Here is a 24,923-nt window from a genome sequence, read left to right on the forward strand (position 1 = left end):
CATATAAATATGCTAAATTAATAAATAAAACACTGGTTCCAATTCTGGTTAGAAGTAAACCTTGGTTACCATTGACCATGGTAAATATAAATTTGATCATGACTGTTAACAATTGTGGAGGGGGCGGAATTTGTATATGAGAAGGAAGAGGCCCATGTGAGATATCCTTGGCCACTGCCGATCCCTTTAACTGTGGGAAACGAACAGACTGTCTTGAGACTCTTCTGCAGGATATAGCTCTCAACAGTAACAAAATGAATAACAGACAGGCAGTCCCTGGAGTCAGTCAAGTACCTGTTCTATATATGTGGAGAAATGTGTGCTTTGAGACATCTCAAAATCAGCCAGAGTTTGAGCTGATTTTGTAGTATATGAGTGTGCTTAATGATCCTCTTTTGACCTCCCCTGATGATTAAACCAAGCTACTAAGAAATGCAAATTACTGTTGTGAATTTTAGCTGCCTGATTACAGTGAATGAGTCTGTGGTTTCCCCTAAACGATATCTGATAGAGAATCAAGGATTTGAAGAAAGAACCCTAATGTTCCTTTTAATTGCCATGAATGATTCTTGTCTGGACAGTTCACCTGCAAGGGCTTGGTAACTCATTCAGAGAGAGAGAGAGAGAGAGAGAGAGAGAGAGTAGCTAAACTGGGGTACAACTTTGGAGCTGTCTGCCACCTAATGGCGCAGCTGGAAATGACTTGACTCGCATGCCAGAGGTTGCCAGTTTGAATCCCCTCTGGTATGTTCCCCAGACTATGGGAAACACCTATATCGGGCAGCAGCAATATAGGAAGATGCTGAAAGGCATCACCTCAAACTGCGTGGGAAGAGGCAATGGTAAACCCCTCCTGTTTTCTACCAAAGACAACCACAGGGCTCTGTGGCCGCCAGGAGTCCACACCAACTCGACAGCACACTTCACCTTTACCACAGTTGCTCACTTGGAATCTCATGCTGAAATTCATGGTTGTGCTGTTTGCTTGTGTGGATATATTTGCCTCCACTATGCTGCTCTGCTTGACTATTTGTAATTGAAGCAAATATTACAAAGATATCATATGTTTCTGTGCTCTGTCAACCAGATAGAACTGAACCCTGTAATACTACCCTTGGAACTTCCTATTGCCCAGGGACATAATGTTATGATTTGCAATCCTCTTTCTTCCCTCATTCCGTAAATGAAATCTCTTCAAGCCAACCTACCCACTAAAAAGCAAGAAATGTTCTAGGATGTTCTTTGTCTCAGTGGAATACAATCCCTTGACTGTTGCCAAAATCAGACCTGTTGTTTTAAGAAGCCCTTTGCTACATGGAATTGATGGATTATTTTCTGTCCCATGACATGATATTTCCCCCCTATCTTAGTTCAGTATATGTTGGTATAAGCACTTTAGTCAAACCAGGTATTACAGCCTGTGTGTAGAGTGCATAACGTTACCAGAAAAAAATTCGCTTTTCTGACTGAGGACCTAAGAGTGTCCTAGAGAACCACTGAAAGACAAATCAACTACTGACAAACCCAGATTGAGCCAATCTAAGCTCTGGGGAATACACTTTGTATATATACAGTCAGAATCAGAAATTCTCTTGTTAGTGTATTAGAGAAAAGGTAAAAGGATGCCCATGGAATGATTCCCTTAAAAAAAACAAAAACAAAAAACCACACATTTTAAAGCTGAAATCTGGAAACTAAATTTATGACCACAGTTAGTCATGACTAACTTGTTGCAATAATTTCAGAAGGACAACTCATGAGTAATTTAATCTGGATGTCAACCAACAAGAGTTTTTTGTTTTTTGTTTTAATGGCGTTCAAATAAATGTTCAATGCCTAGTAATAAATTCTGGGTGTCCACAATATTCTTCAATATAGACACAGTACTCTAAACTGCTGCTTTTCTGTGTCTGCTCTTCAGGATGGGAACACAGCTCTCCATGAAGCCTCTTGGCATGGATTCAGTCAGTCCGCCAAACTGCTTGTTAAAGCAGGGGCTAATGTTCTTGCCAGAAACAAGGTGAGATGCATGTAGAAAGAAGCTTTTAAGTTCTTCTGTTTAAAAAGAGAGAGAGAGAGAGACAGAGAGACAGACAATAATGTTTTAAATGGCAGTTTCACCTAATTGCAGAACGGAGAAGTGACTTGCCTACCAAGCCAGAGGTTGCTGGTTCGAATCCCCACTGGTATGTTTCTCAGACAATGGGAAACACCTATATCGGGCAGCAGTGATATAGGAAGATGCTGAAAGGCATCATCTCATACTGTGTGGGAAGAGACAATGGTAAACCCCTCCTCTATTCTACGAAAGAAAACCACATGGCTTTTTGGTTGCCAGGAGACGGCACGCTTTACCTTTACCTCTCTCCTCATTAGTAGTTCCAGTAGTGACATTTCTTGACAAGTGGCAATGCAGTTCTTAGCAAGACCTTTTAATTTCATTTTAATTAACTGTGCCTAGATTATTCTCTCACGAGGAAATTTCCATAAGGGAAATTTTGTATTTGGGCAGGTGACACAAAAAGAGCTTGTAACACTAAATGTTACATTAATTATGGCTGAAGAACGCTAAAAAAAACCCCTCCTCTAGCATCCTAATCAGTATGGAAGGGGCTCAGTGTAGCCAGTATGTGAAAATAAATTGGACTAAGAAGAAAATGGCACTAAAAGTCCAATTTATGTGAGAGCCAGATGCATATGCTGCAAAACAGGGAAATGGCCTACAGGATGTTCTTCAGTTTTCACATACTAGACAAAATCTTGTTAAAAACCTTTGAGGGATTTTTTGTGTTAATCTCTCGGTGTTATCTATTAAGTTGAAAGACAATCTTGAAGAAGAATGGGGAACAGGCAAGACATTTTCCTTTCAAACAGAAGTGTTAATAAGAGCCTTCCCAATAAAAATACACGGCCTGACATACAGTACTGAGTAAGAGTTGTGTGAGGGAAACCCTCACAGACATACTTTTGGGAAGCACAGGCAGCTGCAGAGGGAAGGGAAGATTGCTGAAAACTGCCCATCCCCTCTGTGAGTGGAAACATTCCTCTCATGCAGCTCTTCCTTGGCACGTTGTGCTTAGAAAGAGCAATGGTGGCTAACCTCTTTGGGAAGTGCATCAAGTCAAGTTCAACATATGGAATATATAGGCAATGCATTATATTATATAAGCAGCCCTTCTGTGCCTTGGAAGGTTTCCCCCCCAAATCTACTGAGCCAAAGAGCAGGCAACTGTGCAGCACTGCAGGTGAAAGCATAAATACGGGCCTTGTTGTAACAAGGGTCAGCTTGTGTCCTGGGCTGCCACAAACTACTTCTGCTTACTTCCCATATCCTTTGTGGTGCACATGCCATAGTTTGGCCAGCTATGCTCTGTGCAAACTATTTATTCCTTGGCTTATCAAACTAATTAACAACTTAACTTGGATGTGTTATCCCATTTTTATCTCAAAGACTTGGAGCATGTGGTAGAATTTGAAAGAGAGCAGATAGAAATATGAACACTGTTACCCAGAACAGAGCAAAATAATTACCGGAGTTATCTCATCCAATACTTGTCAGCTTATAAGAATGTCTGAGAATGGCAGGTTGTCTCAAACTTTATCTGCTAAATTGCAGTTGGAATGTTCAGCCAATCTGTCAGTTTGCTTTTTTGTGTGTGGACATTTTGGCATTTTGTTCAGGCAACAGGAACTCAAGTATTGCTTTTCTCCTAAGTCACTAGCATAAGATTTCAGTATATGCACACAAAACCTTATAGGAACAAGCTATTTTAAGAGAACTGTAATCTCTAAAATGAAACTTGGCAACAAATGTAATGAAAATGTGGGTAGAACATCAGATAAATATGCTGGTTGAAATGAATGAAGAATCAAGATGGAAAGTGGAAATGTATCCAATTACTTAGCTCTTTTTGGCAATCTTGCCATTAAAATCTGCCATCTGTTTATTGGGATTTGAATCTGATATCCACTTACCACAGGGGGACAGGGAAGAGGCATAACATGTTTTTGTGTGAGGGACAAAATGTCTCATCAGCGTGTACCAATGCATTTGCTCAGGCTTTGTGAGCTAATATACAGCAATACTGTGCATGTGTCTGAGAGGACTGCTTGAGCAATTTGTGTTCAGTATAAAATGGGGGAAGCATCGACCTTTACTTTTTCTTCTTCTGTTCATAGCTTCTTCTACTGTCCACATTGGGTTATAGACTCATGTTTGCATAGAGACCACAGTGCAGATGTAATCAGTAGAGAACGAAAGTAATACACATTGGTTTGGTTATGCATTATGTATCATTTTTAAAGATGACTAATGTGTTTCCTCCTATTGTTCTCCGAAGGCAGGTAACACGCCACTTCACTTGGCTTGCCAAAACAGTCATTCTCAAAGTGTCCGGGTTCTGCTGCTTGGAGGCTCTCAGGCAGATATAAAAAACAATGTGAGTGTTGCAAAAAATAAAATAAAATGCAGAGTTGATTGAGGAGGAATCAAAAACAGCATCTGGATAGACAAGAAAAATATGACAGGTGTATTAAGATCTTTCTGTATAGATGAAGCTGTTAGCATTTTATCACGAGAACTAGTCAGATTACTGAAGATTAATTGGAAGCAGTTTGGTCTTCATTGTTTTTGGAATAGTCAGTATCATGTTCACAGGTGGCAGATTTTGTTAGGAACACATGGACCTCTTTGTCCCGTTTTTGGATTAAATGGATCTGCTACTTAATATGAGTGATTCTAAACACATGAAAACTAAACATAAATAATAGGAGCTACAAGCCAAAGAGTTAGATACACTCAGGGGCGTAGCAAGGTTGGAGGGGGCCCAGAGACAAGATTTTAAAATGGGCCCCTCGCTGATATACACACACACAAACACATTTCACAATCTAGTTTTTTTTACTCTCTGCTCCTGCCGATCTCCAAGAGACGCAACATAATTCATAGGGGGTGCAACATGGGTGGGTGGGGAGTCATGTGATGTGCCTCTGGGGGGCCCCTTGAAGCAGTGGGGCCCCAAGACGACTGCCTCCCCTTGCCTAATGGTAGTTACGCCCCTGGATACACTTGTAAAAACCTGTGGATTTCAGTGGATAAGGTGCCTCTGTTACTGTGCTGGATTATGACCTTTGTTTGATTCAGGGTATGGGTTGAGGGCACATGATGCATCTCCATTGCTAAAGCTAAGCAGATCAGGATTTGGTCAGTCTCTTGATGCTTAGGAACACAGAAACTGCTTGGGAACTAGATACAGGAGAACCTTGTCACTTGCGGGGTTGTGTTCCGTGCTGTGAGTAACGAGGCATTATTGCTGTGGGGAAATAGGGTAAGGTTCCGAAGTTGAAGGAAAATGTGAAAAAACAGCAAAATAACTAAATAAAATCTGTGGCATGCTCCACAATGTCTGTATGTGGCCAGCAATCCCCCCATGTACCCAGGAATGCCCCAAAATGCCTCCCCAAACCACAGAAAATTGTGGGAAAAGGTTAAAAAAAAAAAAAAAGATCCATTTTTGTAAGGAAAGGAGCCACAAAATGCCTCCCTGGAGTCAAAATGGCAGGCGGAAGTGACCTCTGTGGTCATTTCTGGCCATCTAGGAACTGCAGATATGTGGGTTTTAACCCCTTTGTATCCGCAGATACAGAAAACACATGTCAATGAGACACCCCCCGAATATGCGGAATCTTGAATAACAAGGTTCTCCTATATGTGCAGTCTGAGTTCCATGGAAGACAAATGAAATACATAAATATAAATTTTGTACACCACCTAGAGATGTATATATCAAGTGATATAAAAATATGACAGATAAATAAATAAATAAATAAATATACATGTAATAAGTGAATAAATGCATTTATTTATTTTTGTTTAGTAGACACTGTTTTAAAAGATAAAAGATTGAATGACTTCACATCTTATTCAAGCAACCCCATTTTTCAAATGAATTAAAATTTTGCTAAAACCCAGCAGCAACAGAACAACAGAAAGGATAAACACAGAAAAAGACAAGGAGAACTAAAAAAAAGTTTGTTAAGAAAAAAGGAGCTCTTAAACTCAGAGGTTTTCTTCAAGCAGGCTCTCAAAAACTGTAGGGCAAAGCTTCAACTTCAGATCTGAGAATACAGGAAGATTTGTTAAATTACAGCCTAATCCTGTCACTACCGAGTCTTGTCTTGGGATTCCTATGCCCCCAAAATAGAATCTTTAACTAAGTTATTTAATGAATCTATGAATCAGATATATTCTGATTTCCCTACTCTGCAGCTGTAGACATGTGACTGTGGCTTTGTATTTTAGGGCTGTGTCTGCTTAAATGCAAATCCACAGGTTGTACTAATGAACACCTAATGTACAGTATGTGATCTATGTCATGCAGTTGGGTCAGCTGAACATTGACTGTGAACTAACAAAATTATGAATGTGCAAAACAAATTCTTAGGAGTTTGCACAAGGACGAGTCCTGTTCAGATATTATGTTGTATGAGTGTACAGTTGTCTGTACATTTGTACATGTTTTTGTGTGAATAACTGTACAGATTCGTTTAAAAAGTGGTACAGTAAATGCATGGTAGAGATGGGAAATGTACTGCTGTACCTATGCCCTATTATACACTCACAGATGGTAGAGCAAAATATGTGAATAGGGCTACTGTTGTAATCAACAGCATGTTTATTGGTCCATCATCCATGTGATTTGAGACATTGTGTTTATACCATGTTGCTTTATGCCACATGACATTTTAATGGACCCACATCAAAACAAGCTGAGTCCATATAAGATTTTGCCATACATTAATTTGTATTTCTTCTCTGGCACTCCATATTCCAAATTAATCATCAGCTGAACATCTATAAAAAGAAGTTTGTTTTAATTATGGGTTTTCTGAAAGCTTGAAGTTTACTACAGGTTTATCAAAAGAGGACTGAATTCCCAAAATGACTGGCTTTTAAAGTTGATCTAGTGAAGACAGACCACACATAAAGAAGCGAATTCAGGTTCACAGCCCACAAGTATCATCAGTGTATCATCAAAATACTGTTGTCAAATAATACAGTCACCTCCACCAACTAAATGGGCGACTGAGGGGAGAAACATCAGTTACTCCTTCATGCCATTAGTCTGATATCCAACTTAATGTGGTGGGCTTCGTATTAGTTGAGTAAGCAAAAAGCTTTCGTACTGTGATTGCATTTTTGTTTTTGTTTTTAGGCAGGAGATACCTGTTTGCATGTTGCAGCTCGTTATAATCACTTACCCATCATTAGGGTGCTCCTCAGTGCTTTCTGTTCTGTCCATGAAAAAAATCAGGTCAGTGCATGAATTTCATTGCCTCAGTACCCCATTTTCTATAAGGCTTTCCAGTGTAAGCTATTTTCTATATTCAAATAGAGGATGTAGTCATTATGCTCTTAACCATGTAGAAGGCTATTGAAATTATTCCTTTTAAAAAGTAGTGTTTTGCTGCATCATTGGCATCCTCGGTGTCAAGATCGCCTTATAGAAATGGTGTATCTTCAGTTTATCATGTCAGAACATGTCATTGCATTTACATTTATTTCTTGTATTTTTAGAGCATCTTTCTGTCTCTACAATTAGAAATTAGCAATCCAATAGATTAGCTTTGATCCTACAGTTTTGTTTCAAAACAAAGCACCAAATAGAGGCATCCATCGCCAATCGTGAGGAGTTTGTTCCAGGAAAACCCCATGGTTGGCAAATTCACGATTGGTGAACAATTGAAAATAGGGGGTTAGGGGAACTATGAATGCAAAAACAACTAATAATCAAATAAGAAAAACACCCCCCCCAATCCCCTAAAATCACCAGGTCAGCAAGAGGAGTGAGCAGATTGAATCTCTGGACATTTTTGAATCCCTCAAAAGAGCTAAAAGTAACTTTAAATCATGAGTGCTTGGCAGGGTCAGCAAGCAGAATGAGCTGATTGAACTTCTGACTCTCCCCAATCATGGAAACCCACCCACCCCCCACCACACACACAAATCTCACCAAACCGCAGATACTTGGGTCATGGTTGGTGAGACTGGTCACAATTTCCCATTCACGGATACTCAAAATCACGATTGGGAAAACCAGTCGTGATTGGCAAGGGATGACTGTAATCAAACATGAATTTTGCTATGCATACTGACTAGGTTAGTATACAAGGAGAGACTAGCATGTGAAAAAAATCCAGTGCCCTGCCAAGACTTTTCTTGCCAGCCAAGAAGGGCTTATGATAGTGAACAACAATGCTGGTATTACAGGAATGTTGCATGTAGATCATATCAATGATATTTTTTACAAAATTGCATAGTAGAGATGGGGTGGTAAAACATGTAACCTACAGGCTGTGTCCCTTACTTGACCTTCTCGCAAGTCTCAGTGGATTTCTGTGGCGTTCGTACTTCCAAATCACTTGCTTTCACTTGCGGCAGCAGTCTGGAGAAGGAGGGAGGGACCAAAAATAACTTTATATGGAAAGTGCAATCAGGGTAGGCTTCAGGATGCCCTGGGCCAAGTGCCTTGGTGTCCTCTCCACTGCAAAGTCCCCTCGGAGCTTGCTTTGGCAACTGGGCAGCAGGGCAGGGCAGAGGTTTGCAGCACTTTGTGGCAGCTGCTCTGGCAGCCACCATCTTCCCTCCTTAACAACAATCTAGTATGCCCACCCCATCATAATGATGGGATGGGATGGGATGGGGCGGGGGTGAAAGAGATAGTAGCTAATAGCTTAGCCACTGCAAAGTGCTCTGGATCACTACCCCTGCCCCACCACTTGGTTAAGCCCCCATAAGAGGGAGGCATACCTGGTTGGTGGGTCAGCATCGATCTGGAATGCTTTGCAACTCTGCACTATCAGACCCAGGGAGCCTGGAAGAGACTGCTGCAGGGTGACTGAACAAGTCACTTTGTGGTATTCACACATTCCCCATCATCCAAAGGGAGCTTTCCTCAGAGACTCCAGCATCATCTCAAATGCTGCTGGGGTAAAACTCCCAGTCACAAATTGGGAGGGTAGGAGTGGGCAGCGACAGAGTGATTCTCTTAGCTGAGAGAGTTGCTCCACTGCTATTGCTTGAAGGTGGGCACAGGCCAGGGCTTTGGGGCTCAGCGTGGGCCTTCTGATGGTGTTAGGCCTCAAGCCAGTGCCTGACTTGACTCCCTGAGGCTGGTACTGGATTTCTGTTTACAAGGTTAAATTTTTTTTGGTAATGATAAATGCTAGCGTGGTAAATAAATGATCTCATCTTATTACCATTGATGCAATACTTTATTTAAAAAAATATAGAATGGAAAACTCTTGAGACAACAATACTGAATGCCAATAGTTTGTGTCAAGTTGTTCCATCCCTAGATAAGTTTTTATTTGCATTTAAGAGCAGTGTTGGACTGAAATTCTTTTTCCCCTCCCCACAAAACTGGTTGATTTTCCTCTTTTGCTTTGTTGGTAAAGAAGATCAGGTGGCCTCAACCTGCAAATCTAGCTTTCTGCTGAATAGCCTTATTGAAGCTTTTTCATTCTAAATTGAGTAAAACTGGATTTTCTGAAGGGATCTGATATGTCATTGACTGAACAAGATTATTGCAGCTTATTCAACGAGCATGGGCCCATTGGACCCCTTTAAGGATTAATGGAATATCTGGCTTCTCTGCATTTCTACTGCATGAGAACTATAACTATTCAAGCCATGATGCATTGAGAAAAACCTAATGCTCTTGATATGGAAATATAAAATGTGCATTTACACTGTTCTCATGGGTGAAGCAGGATGGGCTGTATGTGAAAAATCTAGCACAGCCGTGTGCAAATTTCATTCTGCTTTTCTGCCTTCTAGGCTGGTGATACAGCACTTCATGTTGCTGCTGCGCTAAATCATAAGAAGGTGGTCAAACTGTTGTTGGAGGCAGGAGCTGATGGGACAGTAGTCAACAATGTAAGTAATGAAGTCCTTTTTCTTGATGCTTCTAATCTAGTTTTTCTGTTGAGCGGTGGCTGAAATGGTGTCCTTGACAAAATAAGCATCTAATGTATAAATACACATCACATATCTATGTTTTTGTTGACTTTTTGCTTATGATCTTTTAACTTTCTGCATTTATAAGTTTATCTTATGTAATAAAAACATGTTCAGAAACACAAGGGCAAACATCCTGAATGCTCAATAACGATTGAGTTGTTTGTATTGCAGAAGAGAATCCTGTAGCTTTTTCTATTACAGGCTGGTCAGACTCCACTAGAGGTTGCCAGGGAGCACAACAGTCCTGAGGTTGCCCTTCTGCTTACAAAGGCCCCACAGGTATGTCACAAATGTAATTCATTAGTTACCATTTCAAAAGCATTATTTTACAAAAGAAAAAAGTTCTTTGAAATACATGTCACACATAATTGACTACTGATGTGAAAAAAGGGTCTGTTGATGCATATTCTAACGTGCATAGAACATGGAAGGGGTGTGTGTGTGTGTGTGTGTGTGTGTGTGTGTGTATGCAAATGCAGAACCCAATCTGCCATCATCTTATGTGTTCTATAGTTTTTTTGTGCAGCTGGTTTTAAGCATTGCACTCTCTGTGCATTGTAGGATGTTTTCTTGTTGTTGCTTCCCTCTAGATGAGGGCTAATATTTTAAAACTTCCTGCCTGTAATCAAAACAGGATGACTGCTGGGCCAAAATAATATTGATTGGAAATGTTGCCTTTCGTAGATCTCACGCTTTAATCGCGGCAGGAGCCTCAGGAAGAAGAGGGAGAGACTCAAAGAGGAAAGGCGAGCTCAATCTGTACCAAGAGATGAAGTGGTTCAAAGCAAGGTACAGCCAGGTTTTATCCAACTTTGCATACTTAGAAGGCAAGGACTGTGGTCTGATTTTAGAAAAGCTTTCAGCCTCTTGAAATCACTTGAATCAGGTGAGAGGATTTCACCTTTCACGTTCCTGTGCTGTGAACACTTGATGGAAAATGTCAGTACCAGTGACTGTAACCTGGGCTACAACAACAACAACTTCAGATGTTGCTGATTATTTAGTTTTAATGCAATTCTGTGTTGAGGAGTGAACACAAGAACTTATTTGAGAGCAAAGATCAATTCCATCCTTCCCTGTGCATGCTTTATTTTGAAACAGGGCAGTGCTTCACCAGCTGATGACACTCACAGCAGTGAACAGGCCCCTCAAGGGAGACGTGACTTTAAAGAGGGAGCACAACTGCCTTTTTCAGAGCTCAAAGGAAGGAAGAATAAAAAGAAGAAGCCAAGAGAAAAGGTACCAATAGATTTTTATTTATTTATTTTATTTAATACATGTATATACCTCCCCAAACCCAAGTCTCGGGGTGGTTCACAATCATAAAACAACAATACAAATAAATAAAACATTGAAATCAATTAAAACTCCAAAAAAGCTGCTTAAAAGGAAAAATTTACACTATTTAAAATTACAAAAGCTAAAAGAGCTAAAAAGATATAAAGAAACAGAGAGGACATGCTTGATCCAGGCCAAGTTTCCATTCACCTTCCATCAAGGGTAGACTTTTCACCTACGTCTGCTGTTGCCGGCTCCCGTGAGAGACATTCATGCACCCCATTGCTGTGTCACAATCACAAAGCTATTAGACCAAGTGTTGTGTATTGTTAAAAACGTTGGCAGCCATCATGTAAAATGTGCTCTGGCTTTCAGTCACGTTGTGCACTGGGCTTAGCCAAAGGCTTTCTGATGGCTGTGGGTCTCCAACTAGTGCCTGACTTGATTGATCCCCGACATCACCCCTGGGCTGAAATATGTCTGGGTGTACTTAGCAGGCTTTAGCACAGGTTTACATCAGATTCTGGTTCAAACATTTTTCAAAGATGTTTCTCTTGATTTTTTAAATAAGTCAATATTATGGCTCCATTTCTAACAATTTGTTTCATTCATTAAAACAAAGCATGGCTGAGCAATAGGAGTACATGTAAGTGGATAAGAATATTGTACACATTATCTTGAACCTTTAGAGAAACTTGTGCTATTTAAAGAACGACATAATTAGCTATGATACTGCCTTAAAATTAGAGATCATCTGAATTACCTATGAAATATATCTGGTCATGGAGAATATGGAATTTTCCAGAATCTGTAGACTTAACAAGGTCTTATCTAATTTGTTATGGAAGACAATGAAATAGGACATCTTGTTTCACAATGAAGTGCTATGTATATTTCAATCAGGTATCGGCACTCTCAGATCCCACATCACCAGCTGACCAGCAGATGCCTTCTGGCCTGCAGCAGAACTTGCCAAAACACAGAAGTAAACGCCGTTGTGCATCTCCTCCACCTCCCCATGAATTCAGGGCCTACCAGTTGTATACACTTTACCGTGGAAAGAATGGGAAAATCATGCAGGTAACTGAGCAGTTTCCCATCAGAACAGTAGGAATGTGTGTAGAGAGTGTCTCTGGAGGAAATCAAAGAGGGAAATATTTCCAATATTTTCCAAAAAGTTATGTACGTCTGTCTTAATTATTTTTATCTGTGCTTTTAGAGGGAGAGATGATACTGTATACAATGGTATGGATCTATCACTTTATGATTAAGTCATCTGGAATTTTGAATATTTTCTGGCTGGAAACATGGTAAAGGCAATGCTCAAAAAGAACTAGAATCATTTTCATTTATTTCTAATTGGAGGTAGTACTTTTAAAAAAGGGGGAAAGTAAGTATTTGTTCTAAAGAGTATATATCTCCAATGGAAAATGAATAACAATACTTCTTGTTTAGGTTTCTGTTTAACATGGGACGAGAGGGACTAAAGCTGTCTTGGTGGCACAGCTGTAATAAGGCATCAGAGAGATAACACAAGGCATCACATAACTGCATGACCTCCAGTACAGTACTTAATTAGAAATGTGCATGAACCGTGGTTTGAGCACAGTTCAGGAGCTTCAAGGAAGAGGAGAGCAGGTCCTTCCTTGCTCTCTGCCACCCCATGCAGCTTACTTCTGGGGCGGCGTGTGTCCCGAGAAGCCCCGTGGCACCAGCACGCACATGGCATCCGCGCCTGCATGGGTGCCATTTGTGTGGTCAGCATGGTGTTGCTGACCACTCAGATGGCATCCACATATGTGCAGATACCATGTACGTGCTGGCACTACGTGGGACTTCTTGGGAAGCGTGCCACCCCAGCATGGGGCGGCGGAGAGCAAGTAAGGACCTGCTCTCCTCTTTCTTAAAGCTCCCAAACTGTGCTCGAACTATGGTTCGTGCACATCCCTAACACAGATACCCTTCAACCTGCCTTAAAAATGAAACGATATGGTTCTGCTGTAAACTCGCGTTTCTAGACAGCTCAAATATTTCTGAAAAATTATCAAGCAAGTACTTTGCTGCTGTCCTGATTTCTCAAACCAGTTAACATTTTGCAGTTTATCTGACTGAATAGAAACTGCACCCTCTATGGGACTACTCATGAGTCACTTAGTCTGCCTGTCTGCCTGTGGTCTTAGACCTAGGCTGACCGGTTTATTTCAAGTCTTGCTGTTGCTTTTGTACATATAACCTGCATGTCTCCTTCCTGTTTGATATCTTCCTGTAGGTCACAAGAGATTATCAAGGGGAATGATGGAGAATGTTTGCTTTGGTTGCCTTTGCCATCCTCTAAGCCAATTATTGTTAAATTGTTGAGATATACTTTGTCAGCATAGAGCAAGGCTGCACAACTTCAGCCCACCAGCTGTTTTTGGACTACAGCTCCCAAAGTCAGGTATTATGGGAGTTGAAGTCCAATATCTGCAGGTAGGCCAATGTTCTGCAGCTCTGGCATAGAGGGATGTCTTGTCACAGTTGTTCATTTCTTCATAGGCACCAATAAATGGATGCCGTTGTGAGCCACTGATAAATAAAGTAGAGAATCAGCTGGCAGCTGCTGTGGAAGAAATAAAAGCAGAGTTTGTGACAGTGCAGGATAAGATGAATAGCAAACTAGGACAAATGGAAAGCAAAACTCAACATCAGGTAAGGAAGTATCCCTGAGATAAGGCATGTCTGTAAATATAAATATGGATCCACAATAAAATGTTGCACTATATCTATGGTGTGCATGTGTTACTTGATTCTGTGGCCGAATATGGTGAAAAAACAAGAGTTAGCAACAGAGACAGGAGCCCTTGGGTTTTACTCCATTTGCAAAGTTTATTTTTTCTGTTTTCTGGATTGCGTGCGTGCATGCAAGCACACTGATGTGGCACTGGTATTCAGTCCTAACACGTTTTCATGCAGCCCTAAAGTTTCTAGAGTTATGTAATGGCTGGTGAAGGGTCAGTTTAATGTTTTCATCAATATTTGATGAGGTGGTATGCAGGAAAGGGATTGTAGAATAGGTTCTCTCTATTGGTTAATAGTGTTCATTTATTTGACTCTGTGTGTGTGCCTGTGCACATTTGTGTGTGTGTCATCAAGTCGGTGTTGACTCCTGGAGACCACAGAGCCATGTGGTTTTCTTTGGTAGAATACAGGAGGAGTTTACCAGTACCTCCTCTCGTGCAGTATGAGATGATGCCTTCCAGCATCTTCCTATATCACTGCTGCCCAATAGAATCCCAGCGGGGATTCGAACCGGCAACCTTCTGCTTGCTAGTCAAGCATTTCCCTGCTTGCCTGTGCACATACAATGATCAGATTTAACATATTTAGTGTGCAACTCCCCTCTCTGTTCCTCAGGATGTTCACACACATACAGTTGTTTTTATGTTATTCTGTGGAGGTTAACCCTCCAGACCAAGAGCTTAAATGTGTCAACCCCCTTCTCCCTCAGAAACCCAAAACTATGAAATAGCTGGTATGAATTGGAAAACTAGGAAGTTCTGATCACCTTTCCCCCTCAGAAACAGTCGTGACTATCTTGAGACATTTCTCACTCTTTTTGTCAAGCCCTCCTGCTCTCATCCCGCCACTGACTTCCATTAGCTCCACCCACTTGGTTGGATGTGAAGTGCCCTCTGAGTCTGCAAACATTTCTTTACACTGAGTTACTGTAGGGCAGTTGCGGGGAGTAGGCTGGCCCCCTAGAGTTTTTCTTCTTCAGATTTTTGTGAAATGGATGTATCTGAAAGTTACCCTGAGTCTGTTGGTACCTCCCTCTCACCCCCACTGGTGCTCCAGTTATGCATCGATAAAGATATTAATATTTCCAGCCCTTTTGGAAATAGAAGTAATGTTGGGAATCTGATTAGAATATCTGTAAAGTTGAAAATTAGTCTGCTTGTTATAATCCTCATGTGGGGCCGCTTGAAACAATCTTTCCATGGTGACTGCTTCATGCTATGCGGATTACCTCCATTGCTTGAAGAATCTCCATTCCATTGCTAGATATTCCTGTTGGCAGCACGAACATTTTCCATGTGACTCTACCATATTATTATATATGGTAGAGGTGCCCTGTGGAGTAGGCACAATATTTGTGCCTACTCCATATTTAACTATTTATTTAATAGTTAATATTTAACTATTTTATCTAGTTTCCATGTTTATGGTGAACAAAAATCAAATCAATGTTTATTTCGATCAAAGATCAAATACAGAATTTAAAACAAACAATAAATACATTAAAATATTACAACCAACTGGATCATGACTGTACCAATTGTATTTTCACTGCTGCTACACAAAATTTAGCTACTGTTCAGGTTATGGTTTGATTTGTATCAGAGAGCAATAGCTTGGTACAGAACCCCTCCAATCTTTCTGGTTACCTCTGCAATAGAGGGGAAATATATCTTGTATGGGAGTCCTTGTAAAAGGGGCAGTATAACAGGACACGTTGGACCACTTCTATCTCCTCTGCTCCACATGGGCAGGTTCTATTAGCCAATGGCACTTTTAGGTATCTAACCTGCAAGAGTGCAGAGCGGGAGAACATTATGTTTTGCTCTGAAGAATTCCTTTCGAAGCTTGGGGAAGGAAAACATTGTAAAATAACTTGCAGGTTCCCATACAAAGTTAACTTCCCAGTCCCTCGTGTACTGGGGCATTCTGTTAACATCATTTTGATATTCTATATCATCTACCTGTTGAGAAAATATCTGTTTGGCTTCCTCGTAGCCTAAGGAAATAAGGAGTTCTGTTGAAAGACCCAGTGACAGTAACTTCTTTGTAATTTCTAATTTTCACTTGGAGAGATGATCATTTGAGAGGACCAAGGGAGTTAATACAGTTGGAAAGAACTGAACATTAAGCCAATAGTTGATCATACACTTTCAAGCCCTCACCTCACTTTTGGGGATTCCAGCCTCCAGTCTAAGCACTACATTGACACACATCTGGGGGCAGCAAGAATAGCCCACAAGAATTGTGTTTGAATTCGCTCTATGGAAACTCGGGTGAGATAGACACCTATGTGCCCCATATAGAATTTGGGCTAGAGTTTTGGCCTCAAGAAGCTTCAAGGCTGCTGGAATTAGTTCTCCTCCTTTAGTATAGAAAAACTTCTTGATAGCCATTGATAACCTCAATACTGTTTGCACAATATACTCAGTGTAGGACTTCCAAATTCCATGGGATGAAAAATGACTCCAAGGTATTTAAAATTGGGCATCTGCTTAATTCTGTTTCCATCAACAATCCATTTTTGCAATCTCCAGCATACTACAAACCTCATAATTTTGGATTTATGGAAATTAATAACCAGCCTGTTCTCATTGCAGTACTGGATTATGGCTCTCATTGCTCTTTTAAGCCCAATTGGCATGCATGAGATGATTGCTGCATCATCTGCCTGTAACAGAATTGGAATATCAGTACCTGCCATTTTAGGAGGGTGGAAATCTGGGTTATCCAAACAAGAGGCCATCAAATTGAGTGGGCACCAAAATACATCCCTGCTTAACCCCTTCATAGGCAGGGATCACTTTCGAGAGAAGCCCCTGTGGGTTGCATCTTAAAGCAGTGTTTGTATAAAGCTTCTGGATGAGTAGAAGCAGATGTTTATCAATAGATTACTTTTAAATTTTTCCCAAAGGATCGCTCTCAAAATTGAGTCAAAGGCAAATTTAAAATCCAGGAAGGCCACAGATAAGGTAGAGTTGGACCTGCTGGTATATTTGTCTGTTAGGTGGTGTAACAAGATATGGTCCATAGTTGAGCGACTGGATCTAAAATTGGCTTGCTCATCACCAAGTATACCTTCAAGCTCAAGCCAGTCTTGTATCCTCTGGTTTAAATGCCTTGCATAGAGCTTGCTCACTACACTGAATAGGCTAATATGATGGTAGTTGGCCGGATCATGCATATTATCCTTTTTATAAATTGGAACAATTACCGTTGCTCCCCAATCCTTGGGAATGTGTGTTGTCTCGTCAATGTGTGTAAATAAGATGTTAATAGGGGGGCACACCAATTGGGGTTCACTTTAATTAGCTCTGGGACAACAAGGTCACTACCCGGAGCCTTCCTCACCTTCAAGGTATGGATCAAATCACCTACCTGCCTTAAAATTACCACGGGCCAGGGTATGGTGAACATAATGTGTAGGCCAGCACTTATTTTTACCCCTCTAGTCAACATTTTAAATTCACCAGAATTCATTATTGCAAAGTAAGCCTTGGAAAGAAAATACAGATTAAAACAAGTTGTTATAGTAATAACTAATCAGCCTACTTTCCTTTCACTTTCTCTACATCTGGACTAAATTTGGTGCAAATCGAGGTCCACAAGTTAGCTTTCTTGCTCCTCAAATGTTCATGTGTCCACCATCTTGGATCAGGGTGGATGTCATCATTACAGACTGCATCATTGAGGTGTCCCTGTGTGTCACTGACTACAGCTGTTCCAAATGTGGTTCAAATCAGTTAGACAGTCATCCAGTTAGTGCACTTGTGCCTCAAAAGTTTATGCATCTTGGATTGGGGTGGGTGACATCATCACAAACTACACCACTGGGGCATCCCTATGTGTCCATTTAGCTGTAGCAAATTAGGTTCAAATCGGTTAGACTGTCCACAAGTTAGTGCACTTGCGCCTCAAAAGTTTGCATGTCTGCCATCTTGAATTGGGGCAGATGACATTGTCACAATCTCCACCATTGAGGTGTCCTTATGTGTCCCTACAGCTGTAGCAAATTTGGTTCAAATAGGTTAGACTGTCCACAAGTTAGCCCACTTGTGCCTCAAAAGTTTACGTGTCCGCCATCTTGAATCGGTGTGTATGACATCATCACAAACTACACTATTGAGGTGTCCCTGTGTGTCACTCACTGCAACTGTACCTAATTTTGTATAAATTGGTTCGACAGTCCTCAGATTAGCCCACTTGCACCTCAGATGTTCATGTTGCCGCCATCTTGAAATGGCGTGGATGACATCAGCACAGACCATGCCATGTGGGCATCCCTATGTGTCCCTACAGCTGTAGCAAATTTTGGTTCTAATCAGTTGGTGGTTCACAAATTAGCCCACTTGCTCCTCAAATGTTTACATGTCCGCCATCTTGGATTGGGGTGAATGACATCATCACAAACTATGCCGTTGATGTATCCCTATGTGTCTCTACAACTGTACTCGATTTGGTTCATATTGGTCCAGGTGTTGCAAAGTTGATAGTGGGGGGACGGACACACGGAATGCTGGGTGATCTCATAAGCCTACTGGAAAGTAGGCTAAAAAGAAAGAAAATACAGATATCATCCTTGAACTCGAAGTAATTTAATAAATCTTGTTCACTGTTTCACTAACTAGAGATCTGCCTACAGCCAACTGAAATAACTGCACTGCATGAGATTTTAAAAATTGAAATGGATATTTTTGTTCACATTGTTTTATAAATGTCCTTCTCAGCTTTCCTGTTTGGGTCTAGCTCTTTTTCAATCTAATTTCTATCTAGTTTCATTAGTAAAGTCAATGACAATAAGGGGCTGGATATCAGGGGAGATTTACAGGTAATGAGATCTGATAAGTCAATTTATGCATTGGGTGTCATTGCTGCTTGAACCTTCCTGTTCTATCATAGCTCCGTGTTTTAGACAAATTGATGGCAGAGAGGCTGTCAGCGGAAAGAACAGAGTGCCTTCAACGTCTTCAGCAACATGATGAGCTGGAAAAAAATGAAAGGGAGAAACGTCAGGTAGGATAGAAAATAAATGTTCCATATACAGGTGTACCTCATTATCTGCGGAGGCTCCGTTCTCAGCTACAACCACGGATAACGTGAGCACAGAACTCTGTGCTCTTTGCTTATGAGTGAATATATTTGAATTGGAATTATGCTCAATTTACTTATGAGTATATTGTTTGAATCACAAGAATATTATGACATGCATTTAGCAGTCGATGACCAAGATACCAGATGTCGGTTGTTGCCGTCTGATCTGTCTGTGGATTTTTCTTTTCAGATTTCATTGGTGGGGGAACTGAAAGCTTGGTGCATATTGAAAATTCAGAATCTTGAGTTAAAGCTCTCTGGAGATTCTAGATCTTCAAGACCAAAATCAACTTTATCCACATGCGAGTCACTCACTGAGACTTTGGATACGGAGAATCTGCAAAGTACAAAGGATTGTAAAACTAGCCAGACTCCACCACAATCAGATGCTTCACACCAGCATTCTAGCATCACATTTCAGAATAGTCTCTCGGAAGATACTGGAAGGAGTAGAGTGCCAACAACAGATCAAAGCACTGGAAAGCAATATTCTGTTCAACAAGCCAACACATCAGGTATTTCTTTAATAGCATTTTCCCAGGGGTATTGGATGGGAGTAGATAAGTTGACATGTTGTCCTGAAAACAGAGTCCTGTGGCACAGAACAAAAGTCAGCCTAATTCCAGCTATACACGCCCCCCCCCCCCCCATAGATGATGCCCCTTCTTCCTATGCCATCATATCTTCTTCTACACCAAAGAGAACTTGTGGGGGGGTGGGGTCAATGCTTGGTTCTTGCTAATGGCAGATATTGGTATGCACTGTTTTCAACAAAGGCAGTGGAGAGAATGAACTGTGACCTCAGAAGTCATAAAAAGTAGGAGAACTTCAAAGGTGTTTCTGGGAAAGGAAAAGTCATTTATAAAACCTTTCAGGACTACTATTCCACCTAACACATTTTGAGAAAATTTAGCTCTTCCACAGATGCAATAGTGTCTTCTAGTAGTATCTTCTAGCCCTGCTAACTTGGCAAAGAGGCACCTTTTAAGGTGGTGATTCTCTTTATTGAGCAGGGGGAGAGTAACTGGCCCTATCCACCCCCAGCACAGTACCTCCAGTGACTCTTGCTGGTGTTTGTCTATGTTTCTTTTTAGATTGTGAGCCCTTTGGGGACAGGGATCCATCTTATCTTATTTATTTATTATTTCTTTGTGTAATCCGCCCTGAGCCATTTTTGGAAGGGCAGTATAGACATCTAATAAACAATAATCAATCAATCAATCAATCAATAATATTGTTTGTGTGAAGTTCTTCTATCCTAAAGGAAAGGACAAGCTTTTCCTGGTTTGCTAGCTAATTATGGTTTGTACAAACCAGTTTCCCCACTGTGATATAGTGGTTGGACTATAACTGGGCAGATCCAGGTTCAAATATCCCCTCTCAGCCATGACGTTCAATGCATAACCTTGGGCCAGTCACTCTCTCTCTCACCCTAACCTGTCTCACAGAGTTGCTGTGAGGATAAAATGCGGAAAGAACTATGTACATTGCTCTGAGCTTGGAAGAAAAGCATGAAACAAATGTCAGACAAACAAACAGCTATTGAGGCAAAATGGTACATTGCAACTTGTGACAAACCAGAATTTTAAAATTTATTCCTCTCATGTGGAAAGGAAAGCGGAGGGGAAGTATACTAAGAGGAGAGCTGGTCTTGTGGCAGCAAGCATGACTTGTCCCCTTAGCTAAGCAGGGTCCACCCTGGTTGCATATGAATGGGAGACTTGATGTGTGAGCACTGTAAGATATTCCCCTCAGGGGATGGAGCCACTCTGGGAAGAGCAGAAGGTTCCAAGTTCCCTCCTTGGCTTATCCACGATAGGACAAGATTTATTTATTTTTAATAGGACAAGATTTTTTTATTGAGCCAACAAACTACCAAAGCATACAGTACATTGCCAAAGCACAATTATATACAAAATGGTTGTTTGTACATCATATATCTACAAAGATTTACACACAATGATTTGGAAATCCACAGGGTTATAAAGTATATGCAGGCAGTACTGTAACTCGGGGATGGGGGATTACAAGGCACATCAGGTAATCGGGGGGGTTACGTCCAACGTCCATTTCCATAATTTGTCCCATTGCTGTTTAGAAGAGATACACTTGTCTTTTTGCACATAACCATACAAACTTTTCCAGAAGAGATTTACTGTCTCATCCATGTGAACCTCTTGGTCGCGTCTTCCCTCCCTAGTCCTATGCAGGAGCATTGCATAAATGACATACAGGTTTACGTCCCGTTTCATTCTGGGACCTCGAAAAGAGGTTCTATTGCTCAAACTTGAGGTTAGTTCTTCCCAAGTCTGTTTTTCCAAATCAGGCCACTCTAACAACTTGCTTACTCCCTGCCACACTGTTTTGGCTACCACACACTCTTTTAAGAAATGTGAATGGGTTTCTCTGAATGTTTTGCCTAGCTCACTGGCTTTCTGTTTGCAGGTGATTTTAGGACACTCTTGCTGGTCCTCTGGGAGCCATGGCTTAGCCGCATTAAGCGGTAGTACTTGGTGGTATAAACGCCACCTCGTTTCCCATAAATGGAAAGAGACCTTTTTCTCCTTAAAGAGAGCGATAGGGTGATTGGGTTGCAACAAGTACTGTGAAGTGTGGTGTTGGTAGCATTTACGTTCTAAATCAGGTTTTTAAAACCCCACTTCTAGAATAGGAACATAGGAAACTGCCATATACTGAGTCAGACCATTGGTCTATCTAGCTCAGTATTGTCTTCACAGACTGGCAGTGGCTTCTCCAAGGTTGCAGGCAGGAATCTCTCTCAGCCCTATCTTGGAGAAGCCGGGGAGGGAACTTTGAACCTAGATGCTCTTCCCAGAGCGGCTCCATCCCCTGAGGGGAAGATCTTCCAGTGCTCACACATCAAGTCTCCCATTCATATACAACCAGGGCAGACCCTGCTTAGCTAAGGGGACAAGTCATGCTTGCTACCACAAGACGAGCTCTCCTCTCCTGAATCTCTCCATAAATGGTTTTCCTTAGCTGCTTAACTGAGGAGGATCCTTTAAATAAATCCGGTTCAACCTTCCATTTTTTAAGTGTGAATAACAAATCTCTCAGAGAGATTCCTGCCTGCAACCTTGGAGAAGCCGCTGCCAGTCTGTGTAGACAATACTGAGCTAGATAGCCCTATGGTCTGACTCAGTATATGGCAGCTTCCTCTTTTCCTATGCAAGGTCAAGGCTTACCATAACATGTTCTCATAATGTGATACTATCATTTTGGTATTATGTCTGAATACAGCTGATGGGTTTGAACAGGCATAGCCTAGATCAGGACTGTCTGTAAGCTATTTGCCTTGTTTTAGTGTCAGTACATTCTGCTCTGCTGGCTTATCTAAAAACTGGGTCCCTGTCTATGATTTGGAAATAATTGCTCTACTGAGTGTTAATGGGACCCTGTGGGCTGGTTCACACATCTCTGTGCTTGGTGATGTACACTTGACTGTATGATCTTATTGAGAAACATTATATTGGTGGTGATCAGAAAGTTCTATCTATGTTATCCCATTTGCAAATACAAGTCTTCCTCTGATGTTGTAGAAACTGAACGCTCAAACTTGCAGGTGTGAACCAACCCTCCATTTTTCCTTAATGAAGTTATCTGCTTTTGCATCTGTGCAATAATAATAATAATAATAATAATAATAATAATAATAATAATAAATAAATACTCAGAATGGTTGTTTGCGTTTTCTTATTTACAGGAATGGAGCAACAGTTAGCTGGTGGGGGCCCAGCCCCTTCAGCACCATCTCCTCCAGTTGTTAGGCCTAAGGATAAAGCGGGTCTCGGCAGACTGCAGCAGGAGTCTCTCCCATCGGAATACTCGGGTTCCAAATTAAGGCACGTGAAGGTGCAAACTGCTTCACAGGGCCCTGCTGAATTTACAAAGACGGAGTTGCAGAGCAGCTGCTTCTTAGACAAAGGAACTCAGACCAAGAAATCCAGCCGAAGTGGTCAGGTGAAGCACAGACTCCCCCAGCACACAGCCCCTCCCGCTACACAGCAGCAGCAGCAGCAGCAGCCACTTGCTGTCCCTGGAGGAAAGGAGGCGAGCCCTCAGTTGACAGGCACTTCTCAAGCCCTGGAAATCACGCAGTACTTCTTTGAGGCGGTTTCAGGTCAGATGGAGAAGTGGTATGAGAGGAAGATTGAAGAAGCCCGGAGCCAAGCGGATCAGAAAGCCCAGGAAGATAAAGCAGCCCTCAGAGAGCATATCAAGAGCTTAGAAGAGGAACTTCATAAGCTAAGGACTAAAGTGCAGAAGGAAACTTAGCATATCTACATGCTTCTGAAAGATACATAGGAACCGATACTTCAGCAAAACTGCTGTTAAGCTATTTTTTTGAGCGGGGTGGGGGGGCCACAAGCTGCACCATGCTTGTTGGCTTTGGGGTTTCCCCCCCCCCAGGGAATAATTTTGTTCATGCTGTAATTGGGCAGGTGTTGCAAGGGAAGCCAGATCTCTCTCCTCAAAGTAGCATGGTTCTTCTGTAAAACAGAATCCGCCCCCCCCGCCACCCCCGGGGAAATGTTTGTTTTATCCCAGTATAATGTGCCAGTTGTGACAGTAATTCTGCATAGGTGGTATGCCCTGTCAATACCCATATGCTATCCCTGGAGACAAGTGACACAATTCCTGCCCCTCCCCCAAATGCCTGTGCCATTTTGTAAATATTTTCTAATATTTTATTTTATATATTTTTTTAAAAAAAATATTTTGAAGCTGAGCATTCTCTTGTTGTACCATTTAAGCTCATGGGTGCTCCTATGTCCTTTTAAAAATAAAAGTGGTCACCACTAGCAAGGCTCTACCTCTCCATCCTGCACAGCTGTGCACTGCCATTTGGGGTCTTCTGTCATGATCTTCCAGCAGCAGCAGGTCCTCGGTATGTTACAGCTTGCTTCCAGGCACATAAACAGACTCTGGGGGTGGGTTGCTCAGTGCTGTCAGCAGCTGGGGCTGCCCCTGTAATAGCCTGTCATCGAAGGCTATTCTGTCATATAAGCTGCACTCATGCTGATCAGCTGCTGCTTGGGAGCAGGAAAAGAGAAGATAACTCTTCTCTTGTTCCTGCTGCCATCCAAAGAATTGATTCACAGGATTTTAGGTCTGGATAATCTTGTACAATGAAAAAAAGATTTATTTATTTATTTTTGAAAGGGTGTTTGATTTTAAAAGTTACTCTCACAAAAAAATAGGCTTCAAAGTAAATCCCTTAAAATTTGTTCTAAACCAGTAATGGTCAGCTGATGGTGGTCTGTGGGTTGGATCTGGCTACTGAAGCATTCTTCCCTACCCCCCTGGTGGCCTTATCAAATTTTAATCAAGGTGTAGTAACAGTTTGTCAATTTAATTGACGATGGAAAAAAAGTTGTGTGTGTGAGAGAGAGAGGTGTGTGTGTGTGAGAGAGAGAGAGAGGAGAGAGATTTCATTATTTAACATTACATCTGTTTGGATTTTGGTCATATCTGTGTATAGTTTGCTACTTGACAATATGTGTTCCAAAATTTTGAAGCAATTATTGTTAGATGGTAGCAATTTTACTAGGGAGTCATTATGGCAAAATATGCTTCTGGATATGAAGTTGGCCAAACTTGCCCTGAAGTAAATTGACCTCTTCACTATACTTACCCTATATGAATTTCATAATTTATCAGTGGGTTTTAAAGGCTGCTTTAAAGTTTCCATAAAATCTGGTGTTCTGGTGTTAAGCTATGCATAGAGAACAGAGTG

At 41.3% G+C, this 24,923-nt stretch overlaps 1 protein-coding gene across 10 annotated transcripts in view; it reads left to right on the top strand.

Annotated features, from left to right (window-relative positions):
- ANKRD6 (ankyrin repeat domain 6) overlaps positions 1-23,988 on the top strand; it is a 136,748-nt gene extending 112,760 nt beyond the window's left edge. For 6 of the 10 annotated variants that reach the window (XM_053287377.1, XM_053287382.1, XM_053287381.1 and 3 more), the window contains 12 exons: positions 1,922-2,020; positions 4,341-4,439; positions 7,215-7,313; positions 9,839-9,937; positions 10,223-10,300; positions 10,706-10,810; positions 11,123-11,260; positions 12,203-12,379; positions 13,835-13,987; positions 18,974-19,087; positions 19,356-19,680; positions 22,890-23,988. In XM_053287377.1, coding sequence (XP_053143352.1) covers positions 1,922-2,020; positions 4,341-4,439; positions 7,215-7,313; positions 9,839-9,937; positions 10,223-10,300; positions 10,706-10,810; positions 11,123-11,260; positions 12,203-12,379; positions 13,835-13,987; positions 18,974-19,087; positions 19,356-19,680; positions 22,890-23,461 — 2,058 coding nt within the window. In that variant the 3' untranslated portion in view covers positions 23,462-23,988. The remainder of the gene's footprint in view (positions 1-1,921; positions 2,021-4,340; positions 4,440-7,214; positions 7,314-9,838; positions 9,938-10,222; positions 10,301-10,705; positions 10,811-11,122; positions 11,261-12,202; positions 12,380-13,834; positions 13,988-18,973; positions 19,088-19,355; positions 19,681-22,889) is intronic. The other 4 variants (XM_053287383.1, XM_053287386.1, XM_053287385.1 and 1 more) reach the window with 3 other exon arrangements.
- The last annotated feature ends 935 nt before the right edge of the window (positions 23,989-24,923 follow it).

This window comes from Hemicordylus capensis, chromosome 1, assembly GCF_027244095.1.
Source record: "Hemicordylus capensis ecotype Gifberg chromosome 1, rHemCap1.1.pri, whole genome shotgun sequence".
Classification (NCBI taxonomy): Eukaryota; Metazoa; Chordata; class Lepidosauria; order Squamata; family Cordylidae; genus Hemicordylus; species Hemicordylus capensis.